We start from the raw sequence: 19,220 nt of genomic DNA, 5'->3' as shown, positions 1-19,220 counted from the left end.
TCTGTAAATTAGGGATAATTTTGATGCCTAGTAGTTGTTTTAAAGATTAAATGGGATGATATATAGAAAACACCCAACACAGTACTTAACACACAGCTTCCTGTATACTTTTTGGAGAACACGTATTCATCTTGTATTTTATAAATGCCATCCTCCCACCTTTCACACGCATTTCCCAGCACAATGTTCTGTGCAAGTATAGTTGCTCAGTAAGTGTGTTGAGAGCACCTCAATCTAAAAACATAAATACAGATTATTAAACAAATTAAACAACCAGCTCAGTTTGCCACGTCCTAATTACCTTATTAGATTAGCTGAGAGAACTATTCGATAACATTTCCTAAATTCTCTGTGAACAGAACTCTTCTCTAAGCCTCTCTTGCGACCCTCCAGAACATTAGATCTGCGCTCTGGCTTCAGTGACCTTTCGCTAGGAACGCTTCTGCTTTTCCACTCCACCTTCTTCAGTACTCTGGGCTTCATTTCAGATCTGGCCTTCTGAGGTATGCCTTCCTCCCCTTCCTAACACTTCTTTGTTGCTAAAAATAGGTGATGTCCCTTCGGAGCAAAAACACTTGGCAAATCAGTTAGCTTTTATAGGTCCAGCTTCATACTGGTCTCTGTGAGACTGGGGGATGGATGGATTAAATAAAGGAAGAAGCTCACAACCATTGCCTCTCCATGTGTCCCTGCATTCCCCAAAGGAGTTTACAAAACTTATGCAAAAATAGCAATATCATGCTCATCAAATATGCACAAGCTAAAGGATGCTAAGTGAGACTTTGCAGAATTCTAAAGAGTAAATAAAACAGCCAGCTCAGAAGATCACCAGAAAGCATTTTGAGGAAGCATTTAATTAAAGGACCCTAAGATCAACCCAACCAACCAAGACTGGAGCTGTTGGTGATCATGATTTATTAACCACACCGCTCCAAGGAAAACAAGAGCACGTAATATGGGCCAATGTCCTTTAGATTATGATGGATACCTTTAGGACTTCTCTCATCTAGGCTAGCTCTTGATATGATACTGTCAGCTTGGGTTCTGCATATACACAATTCTTTATACCTCCTGTGAAGTTTTGTGACATTAACCCTGAAAGAGGCATCAGTGTATTACCTAAAATATTCTTCTCCTCCCCTGGATATTCAACTGCTTTGAAATAGTCTATTTCCTTGCAAGGGAAAAATTTCTATTCAATACAATATTTAATCCTCCTTATATTTGTAGTGTGAATGAATGCATTCATATGGCTGGATCCATATTTCCATGGGTATCAAGGCAGGAACATATTGTTACATATATCTCCATATTCATGGACAAATCTGTATATGTACATACTTGAAAATGAGTGTGTTTTTACCACTTTGAACTTCTAAAACTCATCTCTGGAGTTGCATTGTCCTAATTTCTTTGAATGAAAGTAGGAAAATTGCAGCACAAACTAAAATTGCTCAGAGGCCTAAATTTAAAGGTAACTAGCCCAATTTAGTATTCAATTAAATCCTGTTCTGTCTAATCTATTAGCAACTGTGTCAACCCACTTGTCAACTACTATCTCTGATTCTTCTATCCTCAGCTCAAAAATCATTCTACCTTCTCTTTATTTTCTAGACTTCATGCCAAATTCCCTGCCTGCTGTTCAGTATTTCACACATATCCTTAGGCCCATGGTTCTCCTAGCCTGATTTATAGGCCTCTGGTTATCTGTTAAAAGATTATTTTGGTGTATAAATAGTCCAAAGAGTGAGTCACACAAAAATGGATATGAGGGAGAGGTACGCATGAAGAATTAGAAGTATTCTCTAGTGAAAATTGATATTGTCATAGAATCATAGAACAAAAAGAATAGATCAGCATCCCAACAATATTACCACTGATGGGTGGCTATCCAGCTACTAATTCAGTATCTCCACAGCCATCCCAAGCATGCTTCCCATCATGACTACCCACTCTTACACATTGAGGTCACATCTGTTTTCCTATAACTTCTACCATTCAAGTATTCATCCATTAGAATGGCTAACCTCTAGAGACTAACCATTGAGCCACTGAACCCTTTGAGAATCTGATGAAAATAATAGACCTTCTTCATAGAAAACTGCATGCGAAGAAAGGATTTTTCTTAGAATTTCAGGGAGTGCACAGTCCTGCAAAACCCATTCATCCATGGACACCCTGATAAAGAATTCCTCACTACTGTTTTATGTGAGTAGAAAAATAGAGGAAAAATAAGCCATGTTTTTTTTCCTCCTTCAAGGAGCTTACTTTCTAATCCCGAATGCTTGTAACACATTTAATTGTAATAAGGCAGTATACGGTCGAGTTCTGATTTTATCCGGGGGACAGAACATTCCACTCTTGCCTGTATAGCCAGAGGGAAGTCCCTGCAAATGGCCTCCATGCATTCATATTCCATAAGGGAACTAAAGGCCTTGGCAGGGTTCTCAGAACCATCATAAAATGACACAGCACCAAAAAAGCACAGGAGGGTGCTGGTCATGGCCTGGTACATAGTACTCAATAAATGCTTGCTGAATGATCTAAGAATAAAATGCCCCTTGGCCTTCCAAAGATGAAAGTTGAAAAGAACAATAAAAGTGCTTCATTAGCCTGCAAGCTTCCTTAGGAATAGCATTTCTGTACACTTCAACACTTAATCTAAAAATGTCAAAGCATTTCTAAACCCAAAACAAACCTCTATGAGACATGTTTTAGATGAGCTAAGAAAGGTTAAAAAGATGTGTCCAAGGTCACAAAAGCCAAACTACGGAATAGAACCCAGAAGGTTCTCCAAGCAAATCGTAGGAAGGGAGCACCAGGACGTCCATTTCAACCTCTTAATAATGGCACCTTCTAACAGAGTCATTGGACAGTTTTAAGAAGAGGTGATTAATTTTCTTTGAAATCCAGATGTTACTCTGCTTTCTTTATATGATGGTGACCTTGAAAGTTCAGTAAAGAAACTTCATCAAATAAGATAACAGGAAAAACACCTCTTAGCTGGTTCACATCACTTCAGTGTGTGCTGTACAATTGCTCTGTAATGAAACACAAAATGTTTTCTTTCAGCTGGGATCATTGCTCTTCCGTACTTTATACAAATGTTGCATATGGTAAGGATGGTTTTGCTTGGTGTCATTTTTGCTTAAATAAAAGGATCTTACTTCAAGACAAATAAAATTTTTGAAAGAGAGTCAAAGAATTTAACACTCCACCACCACCAATAAGTGAAATAGTCCTTTAATCCCTTATAATGAATGCCCTTTCCCAGATAAATCAAAGAACTAGCGTAATACAACAGGGGATCAGGAAGTATGAGTTCAGGTCCTGGCTCAACGACCCAATAATTGTGTGAATTTGATCAAATCACCCTACCAATGTGAGCGTCCATTTTATCACCAGTAAAACCGAGGTAATAAAACCTGCCCTAATGCTCTCTGTGGCTGAAATGAGGTTTATGTGAGATTAGATCTTTCTCCACGTATGTAAATCTCAGAGTCTTAGGAGTCAAATTGGAGTAGCGAGTATAAGAATTAAGATTACTCCTAGACATATTTCTTTTTTGCCTTCTACTGTACCTCAGCCCAAGCACCACTCAAGTCCTAATCAGCTAAACAGCATCTGAGCTGCCCCTAATTTCATGAACACTCAAAGCTATTTATTTTGGGGAAAGGTAAGACATATATAATGACTTGTTCTAAAGTCTGATGTCAGAATAAAAACAGTCAGCAGCTGAATTCAGAGACCCCCGGGTTCCCAGTTAGTCAATAGTCAGTTAACCATCACTAACGCACACTAGAATATAAGCACATCCTTACGAAAGTCTTCATACATGAACTCGATCAAAGGGGTAACAGTCCTTATTTTTTAAATTAACATACACAGAATCAGGCGAGTTCAGAGACAGGCAATTCAGAGGTGTAATCCTGAACAGATGGCTGCTCTCCACATGCTATCTCCGAAGGGGATATTTTCAAGGTAAATAGAAACAAATGTTTGGGTGCATTGTATACCAAAATAATAGATGTCACAAAAAGCATTTTCCAGCATGAAACAAGTTTCTTATTAATCACATTTTTATGACAAAGACAAAAGCTGGTTTATGAGCTAGTTTAAGGCATTCACTCTCATTTCATTATTAAATTATGCTTGTGAATAGACAATATGTTCAGTTACTTCTATGATAGTTAAGTCATTTTAAACCGGCTATTGCCATTCTAGCCCCTCATTTCCACTCCCCCAACTTAGTTCCTAACAACATTAAGCCACAAAAGTAGTGTGTCTCCCTTTAAAACATTCCTTTTATAACCAATAGTCTGAGAGCTTTTAAGAGAACCATATATACTGTTCTTTTATTAACTAATTTATTCAACTTATGTATCTCAGGAATATTTACTATGAAAGGGTAAAAGATACAAGTCCCAATTCTGTCATCGATTATAAGACATTAAAAACACCTCATAACTTCTCCTTGCCTCAGTTATGCAAGCCATCAACGATCTTTGACCTGCTCACCCACATGAAATGCTCATTCATTGTATGAATATGCTCATTCATTCATTCATTCATTCATTTATTTAATTCAACAAATATTCATTGAGCCCCGACTCTGTGCTGAGCCCTGGCACGGTGCTGTGGATATGTTAGTAAACCCCACAGACATGGGTCAAACCTCATGAGCTTAATATATAAAAATTAACAGAAGGAAACTAAAGTGAAAGGTCTTCTTTGAACAGGTAAGTGAGAAAAAGATATCCCAACTTGGGAGCCTTTAGGGTGTAGCCTCCTTTTGCCCAGAGTTTCAGGTGAGGTTCCAGAGGAATAGCATGGATTACAAGAGAAAAACTATCAACTGTACAAAAAGGGACCACCTCATAACTGCTTTATATCCATACAGGCTCAAAATATGAGTTAAAATACAATGCCAAATGTGTCTTCTCCGACGTGTGCTTTTCCCACTGCCCATAATTGTTCATAGTGGCTTTTTTCTCTTTTGGAAGGGAGCTGTTATAACTTTAAACACAAATGCACAAACAAAAGCAGCACTCTAAACAACACAGGACAATGTGACATATTCTCTAGTCCAGTTTTTCCCAAAATGTGGTAACGTAGACCACTGAAACACATGAAATTATTTCAGGTGGTGCATAGATAAAATGTTCTTAATGGTTACGTGTTGACTTGAACATGTATCAGAAAAACTATACCTAGCACATCCAAGCCATGATTTCACTGACACGTGAGCTTTGCATGAGGCTACAGTACGTGGCACTGTCATAGCCCGCTTTACACAGCCCATGTGGGTCACGGGAGCAGGGCTCAGGTGTGTCCATGGATGCTTCCAACCTGCCATCACAATTTTAGAGGCACAGGAAGTACAAGTGCTATCACTAGCGATTGAATCTCTCATCCTGAATGTGCACGTGTATTGCAGCAATCTTGTCTGAAACAGGCCATGCTGCTACTGAAAATAACAATAGCTCCAGAAATAGTCTTGGGAAAGTGTCTCAGCTTGGGTCACTTCCCCTCCTTAAAGCAAACATTATAGTTAGTGGGGTGGGGGTCTCAAAGTGGGCAGGCAGGAAGCTTTGTTGCCTCCTCTGGAACCTGGGTGTGGAGCAACCCTACCTAAACTGTATGGGTTGGCACTGGAGAAGTGGTTCCACAAAAATAATCTGAGGAATTGTTCCTTATATGTATAATACAGATAGTAATTCTTACATTATAGTATTGTGGTGAGGAGTCAATGAAATAAAAAACGTATTTTGCCTGACCAAGCCAGCGAACGGCTCAAAGCAAGTGGTCAACAAATGATGGCACTAGTAGTAGTGATCATTGTATTGTTGTTTGTTAACACGATGATTATTTTTGTTGTCACAGTAGTGGTTCGCTAAAACAATTTTAAGGTCACACTTGTTAACTTAATTATTTTATCAACCTACAAATAAAGGACAACTATTTGAATATAACCTTTGGAGATCCATTAAGTCAAGGTAGCACTGCCTTCAATTAGACAAATATCCTTAATTCGTTTATCATCTCCATGCACAATCAAGGTGTACTGAATTACCACAATAAAATTATCATTGTCTCACCAAACAGCTTTTTGTTTCATTCTTAAATGACACATAGTTTTATCATGACATAATTTTATCTAAATGATTATACACCAATAGTGTTAGTATTTATAGTTATGCTGTATTTACAATAAATTTCAATGTATTTTTCATAAGCCAGTACACTATTGAGTTAATTTACTGTAAACTTTATGAGTTTCAAAATTAAAAGTAGTGATAATAATAAAACAACAGCATCAGCAAGAACCTATTAATGTTGCTAGAATCTTTACTTTTTAAAAAGCACATTATATGGTCAGGGAGAAGAGCTAAAACAAAAATGAAAATTGAAACTAACAAAATAAAACCGGTTGTCCCTCTGTGGACCAAGAATAATACTGTATATACCCTTTAATTAACCCAATTCATTGAAGATTTATGATAGATAGACTGGCATAAAATCAAAAGTCAACCAAAATATTTCTAGTAAGACAATATATAAATAAAACATATTTGGTTCATAATTTTATGAGGAAAGATTTTCATCTATTAAGATTATCATGAAAAATACATTTAACAAATACGAAGCATTGAAAAAGTTTCTTCAGTATATTAGGCCCTCAACAAAATATAAAAATAAGTCAACTTTTAAAATATACAGTTTATTTTAACCTTCATTACTGCAAACCTTGACAAAGTTCAGGAGAAACGAGACAAATGTGGGTGAAATATTATCTAAATATCATACATTTAAAATATCCTAGAATAAGTCATAGAAGGAATTTAAAAATCCTAGAACTACATGTGGTAATCACTGATGTTTTTCAATGTAAAAGTGATTGCCAAAGGAAACAAAGAATGAGCTCACTGTAAAGTTAAATCCTAGCCAGACTGTCAAATAAATGATCTATCAGCAGAGGTGGCCAGCCTCCTACGTAGTGAAGGCAGCTACAAAGTTCCCAGGGGAAGGGGTGGAAGTGGCAAAGCCATTTCTGTTTGTGGCTTTTTTTTATGTTCTAGTGCTTCCTCGCATGGAATTAGTTTCTTAGTAAGAACACCAGATACCAAAATGTGTATCTATAGCATATGTTTTTAGAAATATAAATGCATGTGGCTTCCTACCAAAAACCTCAACTGAATTAAGAGAGGCATTAGCGTTAGGTTTTTGCTTTTAGTAAAGATTATGAGTTCCTTTTTCTAGAATGATTGCATCTATGTTCATGAGGAATATTGGTCTGTAATTTTCTTTTATTGTAATGTCATGGGTTATGGTATCAGGGTAATGCTGTCCTCATAGAATGAGTTGGGAAGTATTCCTTTCTCTTCAATTTTCTGGAAGAGTTTGTTAGAATTGATATTTCTTTTTTCTTCCTTAAAAGCTCAGTAGAATTCCCAAGTGAAGCCATTTGAGTCTGCCATTTTCTTCATGGGAAAACTACAAATGCAATATCTTTAACAGCTAGAGGGTTGTTATGGATATCTATTTCTTCTTGAATAAGCTTTGGTAGTTTGTGTCTTTCAAAATGAATTTGTCTATTTCATCAAAGTTGTTGAATTTATTGGCATCTAAGTTGTTCATAATGTTCCCTCAGTATCTTTATTAATATCTGCATCATCTGTAGTAATGTCACTTCTCTCATTCTTGATATTAGTAATTTGTGCCCTATATCTTTTTTTTAACTTGTCAGTCTGGCTAGTTTATCAATTTTATTGATCTTCTCGAAGAACTAGCTTTTGGTTTCATTTAGTTTTCTCTTTTTCTGCTCTATATTTCATTTATTTTTGTTCTGATCTTTACTGTGTCCTTTCTTCTACACACTTTGGGTTTAATTTACCCTTCTAGTTTCTTACGTGAAAGGTTAGCTTACTGATTTGAAACCTTTCCTCTTGACTCATTTAGGTATTTAGTGTCGTAAATTTCTTTCTAAGTACTGCCTTAGTAGCATCACGCAAGTTTTGGTATGTTTTCATTTTCATTCAGCTCAAAATATTTTTTAGGAAGCAAGAATTCACATTGGGGTAAACAGTCTATTCAATAAATGGTGCTGGGAAATCTAGACAGACACATGCAAAAAAATGAAGCTGGACCACCTCCTTATACTATATACAAGAATAAATTCAAAATCGATTAAAGACTTCAATGTAAGATCTGAAACCATAAAACTCCTAGAAGAAAATATAGGAAGAAAATTTGTAGACATTACCCTTAGTAACATTTTTACTGATATATCCCTTTGGGCAAGGGAAGTAAGAGAAAAAAATAAACATACGGGATTACATCAAACCAAAAAGTTTTTGCACAGCAAATGAAACCATCAACAGACAAAAAGGCATCCTACTGAATGGGAGAAGATATTTGTCAATGATACATCTGATAAGGGGTTAATATCCAAAATTTTTATTTAAAAAAACTCATTCAACTCAACACCAAAAAAAAAAAATTTTAAAAATGGGCAGAGGACATGAAGAGACATTTTTCTAAAGAGGACATACACATGGCAAACAGACATATGAAAAAATGCTCAGCTTCACTAATCGTTAGAGAAATGCAAATTAAAAACGACAGTGGGATACCCCCTAACTCCGGTCAGAATGGCTATCATATCATCAGTAAATCAACAAACAACAAGTGCTGGTGAGGATGTGGAGAAAAGGGATCTTTCATGCACTGCTGGTGGGATTGCAGATTGGTGCGGCCACTATGGAAATCAGTATGGAGGTATCACAAAAAAATTGAAAATGAAACTACCTTGTGACCCAACAATTCCACTATGGGGTATCTATCCAGAGAATTCCAAAACGTTAATTCAAAAAAATCTCTGCACTCCTATGACTGGAACCAGCCACCAGGACCAAGGTAACAGCCTACTCCCTGGGGCCAAAGTTCGCTCCAACAAGGACAAGCACAGAAACTGATTTGATGCTTAGCCACCAAGTAGCACATCCAGAGGCTGTGACAATTTTCTTGTTCATGACCTGGATCAGTCTAAGACCTGTCACAATGGTTAGTCTGCCCCCAGGAAGCTAAGTGCTCCCGCTGAAAGGACTGGAAAGAACCTGTCTGACCCAACTTCCCATCTCCTACCTGAATTCCGCTTCAAATATAGCCTCAGAAAGTTGTCATGGGGTTGACAGTGTTTTCTCTCAGTAGTTATAGTGATGGCAGCTGGCTGTAAAAGAAGCTGGTTCCTAAAAAGAATAGCTCCCTAAGGAAAGCAGGAGGTAACTGGATTCTGCAGCCAACAGCAAGTTGTCTTCACCACCAAGAAATTTTGAATGCCACAGCCTAGTTAATCTATGGCAGAGAACCCAGGTATTCTCTATTTAATTCTACTTTTCTTTACAATAGGTTACTCTTGTAGTGAAAGAAAAACTTTAATTTTTATCTATGGGATAAACCTGCAAATCCTTGGTTCTTTCATGCTTAGCGACTGTTAGCTCTAAGGTTCCAGAAGCATTTACTGAATTCCTCCATTAACTTGAGGAAATCCTTTCAGCAAATAGGCAGGGAGCAACTGGTAATCACTAACCAAGATACACGTTAGGGGTTTGGGAAGTAAGTGAAGACCTGGGAGAACTGTTAGAGGCAATGCCCGAAGAACAGGACTGAAGAGACCTAGTGGAGGCTGTTGGGAGAAGGCAATCTCCTTGTCAAGCTCATGTGCCCTTTTTATTCCTTACACTGACTGTCTCACTCCTGGATCTACGTAACTCTCTTGGCGATCCTTCCCCAGCACCCTGGGATGTTCCTCACTCATCCTACTCACCTGCGAAGAAATACTGTGCTCTCAGAATCCATTGGGTGGTGATTATGAACTATTATCTGCCTGCTGTGCTGAAAGGAATACAAGGCAATCTGGAGAAAACCATTCACGATGGGCTTTTTTAAAAATTCCAGTATATTTAGAAGTGGTGTCACTTCTAAGTTGAAAAATCAAAGTCAAGCTACAGTCCTTTCATAATATTGGATTGTTTTGTTTACAAAGGTGTCATATTTCTAAAGCAAATGCCATAAGAAGTATGAAAGATTCATTTTTGATTTGAAGGGAGGAAAAAAGAAAAGAGAACACATTGTGATATATAGATGATATATTATAGAGTTGTACGCTTGAAACCTACGTAACTGTACTAATCATTGTCATCCCCAATAAATGTAATTAAAAAAAGGTAAAGAAAAAACAAAGGGAACCATTTCAACACTGGAAGAGATGCACACAGATTCAAGGCCTGACCGGATTTGTAATCTTTTCTCACTTTGCCCTGCAGAGGGGCCTATAGCTCTGCCTTCTATCGTCTCCCCAATGTCAATCTCCAGGTTCTCGGTCCACTCAACTCAGATGTGGAATTATGGGTGTAGAATAGAAAAGATATCTAAAATTCCATTCCTTGATTGAGGAAATTGAGGCCTAGGAGGAGAATTGAATTTCCCAAAGTTGGCTAAACCAAGACTAGTAATTCTGTCTCTTGAGTCCCAGTATAGCGTTCTTTTCACTTTGCTGCCTTTTTTGATGTTACTCCCCTTTAGTTTTAAAAATTACTTTCATTTATTATTTGTCCAACTCTATTGGGACTGAAGCTTTCCGCTATCTTCTTTTAATAGTTGCATATCACCTACTCCCAATTTCTGGTTATCTTTATGAGGGAGGGGGTGTTGCAAAACATGGAGAGTATTCTGATAATTATGCACTACAAAGATATCTATTCTATATTAACAGCTAGAAATAATTTATTGGAATGAATATAATAGGATCACAAATTGCTTGGATAAATTTCATTTATAATAATCAATCATATCTGACAAAGGGGGAAAGGATTATTGAGTAAAGTAAAAGCTAACTAAAATATGAATACTATAAGTATAAAAATATTTAAAAGAGCAACTTAGATATACGCTCTTTGAACCTTGGATCTTAGGGAAATAGCATGATGTGGCAGAAAGGCCACTGTCTTGGAACTCAGAAAATTAAGATGACCATCCTGATTATACAATATATCAGCTATGTTACCTTGGGTAAATCACTTGTACTTCTCTAAGCTTAACTTCATTATGCATGAAATGTAAATAGAAACCTTGGTTATTTCAAAGGGCTATTAAAAGAATCAAATCAAACAATTATTAAAGATGGCTATAATTCAAAGATCAAAGACTATATGCACCATGTTGGCAGAGGACAGTATGTGTCATATTCAACAGTGTATTTCCAGCACCTAACACAGAGTCTGAAACACAGTAAATACACAATAAATATGTATTAAATAAATAAATGCAATGATAGGGGAAATATTCTTAACACAATGGGTTTTGTGGTGTTTTTTTTTTGTTTTGTTTTGTTTGTTTTTTGCTGAGAAATGTTTATGGGGTGATAAAGCTAAATATAGACGTGGAGCAGAGATGGAGGAGACAAAAGAGAAGAAGGAAAGAATGACTGCTGTCACTTCTTTCCTAGAACAGAAACAGAGGTTGTGGAATCAAAAAAAGGATGATCAAATTGACAAACCCCAAAATCTACCCTTTTTCTTTCCCTGCCCCATTCACCCCACCTCTCAATCCAGGATCCCACCATTGACTTTTTTTAAAGATTGCCTTGGGGGGACCAGCCCAGTCGCTCAGGCTGTTAGAGCTCCATGCTCCTAACTCCGAAGGCTGCCAGTTCGATTCCCACATGGGCCAGTGGGCTCTCAACCACAAGGTTGCCAGTTCAATTCCTCGAGTCCCACAAGGGATGGTGGGCAGCGCCCCCTGCAACTAAAATTGAACACGGCACCTTGAGTTGAGCTGCCGCTGAGCTCCCGGGTGGCTCAGTTGGTTGGAGAGCGTCCTCTGAACCACAAGGTTGCCGGTTCGACTCCCACAAGGGATGGTGGGCTGTGCCCCCTGCAACTAGCAACAGCAACTGGACCTGGAGCTGAGCTGCGCCCTCCACAACTAAGACTGAAAGGACAACAACTTGAAGCTGAATGGCACCCTCCACAACTAAGATTGAAAGGACAAAAACTTGACTTGGGAAAAAAAAAAAGTCCTGGAAGTACACACTGTGCCCCAATAAAGTCCTGTTCCCCTTCCCCAATAAAAAAATCTTTAAAAAAAAAAAAAAGATTGTCTTGGAGCATCTACCTCATTAATTTCAGTCATTGTTCAGCATTACATTCAGTGCTTTTACTGATATCTGTATATATCATCTCTTTGGTCATTAGGAACAGTGCTGTTTTTAATTTGTACTCAATGTAACTAGTTGAAATCCCTCTCTCCTCCATTTTGTTTTCCTCTTCTCTCAGTCCCCTCCAAAGGCTACAGTGGCCCAGCAGACCGCAGGGACAGATAGCTCAAGAAGAAAATCAGTTCAGCTCTTTTTCTACTTCAAACTCTGAATTGATTCTAGCTAAAAGTCCTTTGGGATAGGTGTCTGGTTGAAAACGCATCTCTTTCTGAATTGCCCTTCTTCGATTTTATAGATGTGCTCCATCACACACATAAGAATTTCATAAAAATGTTTTTCTCTGCCACGGAGGTCAGGGTTTTGCGGGTCTTCGGGGAATAGATAAGACGCTCAAATGTCAGCTCAACTGAAGAACCATGTTACCTCAATGGGACATCACGTTGTTGGTACTTGGCAAACTTTGGGAACACCCCAAACCACATGTATTTTAGAGGACGCAGTCACAAAATTATAACAGTCTAGTCGGGCCTAATACCTCCAATCTTCTTCTAATAAGTTTGAATTAATTGATAGCCTTACCCTCCCACCAGTCACATTTGTTACTGCCAATTCAAACTGGTTTTAACTGGGTTCAGACAAAATTCATCTACTTTTTGCTTTCACAGATACAACTGACAAGAATAAACAAAAACAATTTCTATCTTGAAAGAGCAATGCAATAATAAAACTTTGGACCTTGAAGCTTTCAGAAGACTAATAAGATAATATCTAAAACGTGTTTGAGCTGCATGTGTGAAAGGCGCTATGGAGATTTAAAAAAAAATACGATAAATAATGCAAGAAACCTTTGAGTCAAGAAATCTCCTGTCTTCTGGAGGACTTAATAAGTATTAAATACTTTACAAACATATACCTGCTAATCTTATCTGTCTACTCCAGTACAGGTAGGTTGAAAAGTACTATTATTCCCATTATAACAAATAAGAATATTGGTTTCTAATGAAAAATTACATGAGGGATGACGGCTGTTAGGTGATAGTTTCTTATTAAACCAAGCTTCCAACTTCAATTTTAGCTCTTGGTCAATCTTACCAATGTGAAAACACTAGTCCTACCCCCTCCAGCTGTCCGTACAATTCAATCCAAATGTATCCTTATGGAATTCTCTTGCCATCCTAAATTGAGAAAAATCATGAAGCACACCCTCTTTGGAGTTCTTGAACCATCAAAGTACAACAAATAATGTTCTGAACAGTGACCACATAATGGATTTCAATAACTTAAGAGCTCAATTCAATTAGCTTCAAGCCTTAATCCGCTCCTTCATTCAAGTCCCTTCATTTAAAAATACACAAAACACTTCTTTCTTCCCATCGCATCTTTTATTCCTAACAATTATAAATAAAGAACCTAATTTTTTTCATGAACTCTACAAAATAACAAATGAGATGCAAAATTTAGCAAAGAATTGTTTGATGGAAAATTCAAAAACATTTGGCATACACTTTTCTCACACACTGCTAAATGCCAATACATCTCCCATTTGTTTGTTTAAAATCAGTACTGTTTCATTTTTCAGAACCTTACTTGAAAACAAGCCATTACCTTTTTGAACTCACCCCATCTTAAAAATGTTCTAGAATCATCAAGTCACAAAATTTCTATTAGAGAAATCAAAACGTCTCAGATCTGGAAAGAACTTTGATATATGATCTGATTTAGCCTTTGCCTATAAAGAAGTGAATTTAATTAACAAGTATTAAAACTGATGATCTGAAGACAGTGGGTCATGCTTGAGCTTTTGGGATAAATACAAAGTGATAAGACAATTCCTTTACCTCAAAGGAGTTTCCAGTCCAGTGATGTGTTTCTCAGAAGGCATCGGTTTCACGGAAGGGAGGTCTGATTTTAATAATGAACATTTTAATAATGATTTGGAAATTCTAGGCATGGGACCCAGGAATCTGCATTTTTAAAAGCATCCCAGGTAATTCTTATGTACAATACCATTTGAGAACCACTGCTTCAGTAGGTCTGAGAGATATACACAAAACAATATCAGTCAGAGAAGTGCTAAATATTTGCTAAATAGGGGATCTGTCTTCTAGGGACATAAACATACTTGATCAGCATCTTCCCTCATTAATGCCGGATAATTTTCAGAAAACACTAAGTCATCTCTTAATCTTACCCAGACATTCTTCTAAATTATATTGACCACTAAGTTAGCTTGTGAGCTGTTAATTTTATAATTAGAAACCTTTAGTGCAGAAAACCTAAAATCTCTAGTAATCTACCATTCGCCCTAAAATGCCTAATTCACTTGACATTTAGTTTGGTTTCATTTGGCTCATGAACCACACATTGTAGCCTATTTTCTTCCCATGACAGTAGTGTTCATAAGGAATAGTAATTTTCATAATTTCCTTTGACAGAAATACAAAAAACTAGTGAACATAAAGAAAAGTTGAATTCAGAAACATGGGAGATATTTGGACTTTTAAGAAAAGTAAGCTCCTAGTGGAATTGGTACATACAGATTCTGTATAAGCCCTAGCACTTTGTGTACAGAAAAATCACCTGGGGAGTGGCTACCAATACAGATTGCAGGAGAGTCTAATTTGGTAGAAGGGTAACTGAATTTTTAACAAGCACCCAGCTGATTCTGATGTGAATGGTTTTGAGAAAACATTCTAGGGATTTCAAGAATCTAAGCTCATCTCTAAACCTCCCTTTTAGTCTAAATCAATATATTAAACACAGTAGATTGTCAATACATGCATATTTAATTAAAGCAATAACAAATGGCAACAAATAGAGAAATTCAGTTCATCTAATCACAGCCCACAATCTGTAAGTCAGAGCTGAGGGACCTTGCTTTTATGACTGTCTCCTGAATTAGAAGCCATACGTAATCAAAAAGCAACTTAATGAAGGTTACTTTTGTTCCTTTTAGAGAGCATATAAAGCATTCTAATTACCTACTTTTAAAATTAAAAATATTTCGAATAGTGTGTGTGTGGCAAGGGGGACAGTTGACTGAGGGTGGGTTAAATGACCATTATTCTCTGGCCAACAGGAATAATCAGAGAAATACAATTCTGAAGATCATATAAAATAAAACCAAGTGGATTTGATCATTGCTGATGTTAGGACTGTAATTTCCCCATTCCCACAGGAATTAATTGTGGACAAATATCGTGTTTTCTAATTACTAATAACTCACAGAGTACTGGAATGTTCTCATCCTCACTTCCTTTGGGGGGACAAAATACAATCAATCGGGTTCTATAGTTGTGAGCTTTCTGTGAATCTAGGAAGCATGCTATATATATATTTATATAACATGTTTTTATTTATATATTTATATACTTATATAACATATGATTTCTCAAATAGTCAAAGGAGCCCTGGCTTATTACTGAATGACTGTGTGACCTTGAATAAGTTATTCAATCCCTCAGAGGCTCAGTTTTTTCAGCTGTAAAATGGGTATGCAGGTCAATTTGGATTCATGGTCCAGGCTCTTTCTACTCAGGTTTGATGCTCCCCACATCACAGTGCCTAACTGAGGTTTATGTGAGAGGATCACATGAGATCATTTTTATAAAAGTGCTCTGTAAGCTGTAAACCATTATACAGATGAAGCGGATTACTAGTCTTTTATGAAACTGAGCTATAAAGATGCAAAGTGACCCAGAAAAAGAAAGCAGGGTAGACAAACCTGAAAAACTACACCCATGTTGCATAGGACATTACCCCGTACATGGTAGGTAGGTGCTGAATAAGTACTGAGTGAATAAAGAAAAACGCAAAACACAGGTTTTTGCCTCCACCATACTACAATATCAAGAAGGAATAAATATACCTAAAATCAAGGATAGTTTGATTCAACTATACAAGCCACAATCCCCCAAGAGCCTCAGATCTTAAATTAAAAATTACTTGATATGAAAGCATTAAAATGTAAAACATAACTCACCATCTGCAAAGAAGTCATTATATTCTTACCTCTTTAGTCTTTCAGACGCAATCTGGCAGGGATAGCAGAGTCTCGATGAGGTTGCCGAATTTTTTCCCCGTATCTGATAGAACTGCATAATCATCCTAGCAAACTTACAAGAAATCACTAATTCTACAAAATGTTGGGTACTTCAGCTCTGTTTTGTATCTGGAAGGCTGATTTTTAGTGATACCCTGATTTTAAGCAAACCAGATTTATCCCCTAAGCTCCCCTCAACACACACACAAAAGGTGACTGGAATACAGGTGTGTGTGGAGGGGGAGAGGGGGTGACAGGGAAGAAGTTATTTACTTTATAAAGCAGTTCTTTATAAGAGTCCTTTGCCAGTTTCCTAGAATATGTAAAATGTGGTTCAAATTTAAATATTCAAATTACATTACATACCACTTTTGACATATTTGTGGAATGAGGTAAACCCATAGTGGGAAATAACAAATTAAGAAATTCGGGGTGGAAGGGAATGTTTTCTTCTGGGTGGGCCTGAACTGCCTTTTTTTCCCCATTGCAAATGTATTTTTATGCTGGGTAACATTTCCAAAACCGGGGTGTTTTTTTTCTAATGTTGAAATGAAACAAACAAGTTTGCTTTCAGAGTCACAGAAATGCCCAACTGTTAGGAAAAAAAAAACGTTTTGCACTGGCCGCTTGCCTCTCCTGTCCCCAAGCAACCTTTCCTATTGGCCCTTTTCTCTGGGAGGGCCCCTGGGGCTGTCTGGTGGAACTGATTGTAAAACCTTTTTGTGCAATGAGGACTAGTTTCTTCAAAATCTCAGAGACCACCCAGAACATGCCCGATGTTTGGCAAATGTGTATGAGTCTCCTCAGAAAGCTGAGCAACTGACTCGCCGTCTTTACTTGAACCAAAAAAAAAAAAAAAAAAAAAAGAAACCACGGGGAAAGATGTTTTACAAGACGAGGAAAGGAAGAAAATCTATTCAAAATCCATTTTATGAATTTGTGTTTGGGAAATGGGCAGGACAGAAGAATTCAGTGCAAAGACCACAACCAAGCTAAAGCATCCAAAATGAGCAAAAGCGCTGCAATTCTGTGTCGGAGTGAGCATTTGCTAGAAGCTCACTCGCAGGAAAACCTGGCCCTCCCCTCCGAAAGCTTCCCAGGGTGGGGACTGTCTCCTGCGCTGACACCTACAGCTGGGAACCTTGGAGTGGGGAGCGCGCTGGCAACGGGATGCAGAGGCGCCTAGATAACAGCCCCAGACTTTGTCTTATCCTGTTGTGTTCCTCTCTCCTCATAGCCATACTAGGTGCTCAATAAATGTGTGTGGGACGCAGGAAGCGAAAAAGCCGAATCTGCCCCCACGCTTCAGGGGCGAATGATCGGGAACTCAGGTTTCCTCAGAACCACCGTCTCCTCGCGTTGGCTGAGGTCACTCGCCCTCAGCTGCTACGGCCCCAGCAGCAGGAAAGCAACCAAGAATGCGAACCGCTGGAGCCAAGATGGAGAAGAAGCCGAAGGAGCGAGGCAGGCAGCACGGGACGCGAGCCGAGGAGCACACCTGACGGCCGCGCGGGCGGCTGGGCCCTGCGTCCCCATTGACAAGGAGGCCGGCGCAGCTGGCGCACCGGGACGGGGCTGGGAGGGGAGGGGCCCCGGCGCGCGCCCGGCCCTAGGCCCCGCCCTCACCAGGCCCCGCACGCGCCCATCCCGGGCAGCCGGGGGCTTGTGGGGGGGCCACTGGGGGAGGGGAAACTGCACCGCGCGCGCGTCGCCGCCAGCTGACGCTAGTCCCGGCGCGCGCGCGCCTCCCCCGCTCCCGCCCCTCCCGGTCCCGGGGGCCCGGCGCGCGGCCCTGCTGACGTCAGCGGGCGGCCGGCGGTGCGGGGTGCGCAGAGCCGCTGGCGCACTCGCGCGCTGCGCTCGCCCCCTCCCCCGCCCGGGCTGTGGCGCGCGCGCTCGCTCGCCCTCCCTTCATTTTTTTCTTTCCTCCCTCCCAGCCTCTCTCTCTCGCTGCCTCTCTCTCCCCCTCGAGCTCCCGACTGCCCGCGGCTCCCTGGCGCTCTCCCTCTCTGCCGTAGGCTCCCCCGAGCGATGCGATCCCTGGGAGACAGCGACACCGCCTCCCGCTAGAGACCTGCCCCCCGGGCCGGCCCCCTGCCCAGCCCTGCCCAGTGCGCGGGGGTCGGTGAAGGCGCCACGGACGCACCGACGGCTGAAGACCGGCGATGCACATGCACTAGCAGCACCCCCTAACTCACTCCCTCCACACCCCGCGCCGCCGCCTCCTCCTCCTCCTCCGGCAGCAACGGCAGAAGGAGCCACCCTGCCCCCCACCCCACCCTCCGCCGGCTCCCGTGCGGCTCCTGCCTCAACTATTATTTTATTTTGGGTCGTGCACAAGCCTCAGTGCCTGCAGCCCGCGCCTCCTCGGACCGCGGGCGCCTCCTGCCTCGGCTTCGGAGCCCCAGCCCCGGCCACCCTCGCCTGGACACCCCCAGAACCCCGCCAGCTTCCGCGAGTCTCCGCTGCTAGAATCTTGTTAGCGGCTGTCTTTTTCTGGGGTTCTGGTTTCCCGACATTTTTGTTTTCAGCCAAGGGGAGGATATCGTGATTTTTTTCCCCCTTTGAGCCCAGGCTCTGCTCTCTGGGGGGGTGGGGGGCGCGCCGAGCCGGGGAGCCGTGCCAGCCTAGTCGTGCGGGCTGTGGCAGGGAAGGGGCCACCATGGGATGTACTCTGAGCGCAGAGGAGAGAGCCGCCCTCGAGCGGAGCAAGGCGATTGAGAAAAACCTCAAAGAGGATGGCATCAGCGCCGCCAAAGACGTGAAATTACTCCTGCTGGGTAAGGACCGGGCTGCCACCCCCATCCCCCGACCCCGGCCACTCCGCACCCCCCTCCGCCAGCTCCCCCACCCCACTCGCGCCCTGGGAGACCTGCTTCCCGAGTTGGCACCACCATGTACCCCGGATCGCCCACCCCCTCGCATGCCTTACCCCCCAACCCTCCCCCGTTCCCCTAAACT

The 19,220-nt window shown here is 40.4% G+C and overlaps 2 protein-coding genes across 4 annotated transcripts in view; one reads left to right on the top strand and one right to left on the bottom strand.

The window, feature by feature from the left end:
* CES5A (carboxylesterase 5A) overlaps positions 1–19,220 on the bottom strand; it is a 213,111-nt gene that overhangs the window by 193,640 nt on the left and 251 nt on the right. The window contains exon 1 of one of the 2 annotated variants that reach the window (XM_074314848.1): positions 16,229–17,092. The exons of the other annotated variant lie outside the window; for it this stretch is intronic. The gene's annotated coding sequence lies outside the window, so the exon portion shown is untranslated. Of the gene's footprint in view, positions 1–16,228; positions 17,093–19,220 lie in introns of those variants that run through there. 2 annotated transcript variants of the gene reach the window in all.
* The window catches only part of GNAO1 (G protein subunit alpha o1), a 143,384-nt gene continuing 143,071 nt past the window's right edge, over positions 18,908–19,220 (top strand). For both annotated transcript variants that reach the window (XM_074314863.1, XM_074314864.1), the window contains exon 1: positions 18,908–19,039. In XM_074314863.1, the coding sequence (XP_074170964.1) occupies positions 18,922–19,039 (118 nt within the window). In that variant the 5' untranslated portion in view covers positions 18,908–18,921. The remainder of the gene's footprint in view (positions 19,040–19,220) is intronic.

This window comes from Rhinolophus sinicus, linkage group LG11 (genome assembly GCF_036562045.2).
Source record: "Rhinolophus sinicus isolate RSC01 linkage group LG11, ASM3656204v1, whole genome shotgun sequence".
NCBI classification, from domain to species: domain Eukaryota; kingdom Metazoa; phylum Chordata; class Mammalia; order Chiroptera; family Rhinolophidae; genus Rhinolophus; species Rhinolophus sinicus.
The sequence above is the reverse complement of the archived record's forward strand: the minus strand, read 5'-3'. Positions and strand labels throughout refer to the sequence as shown.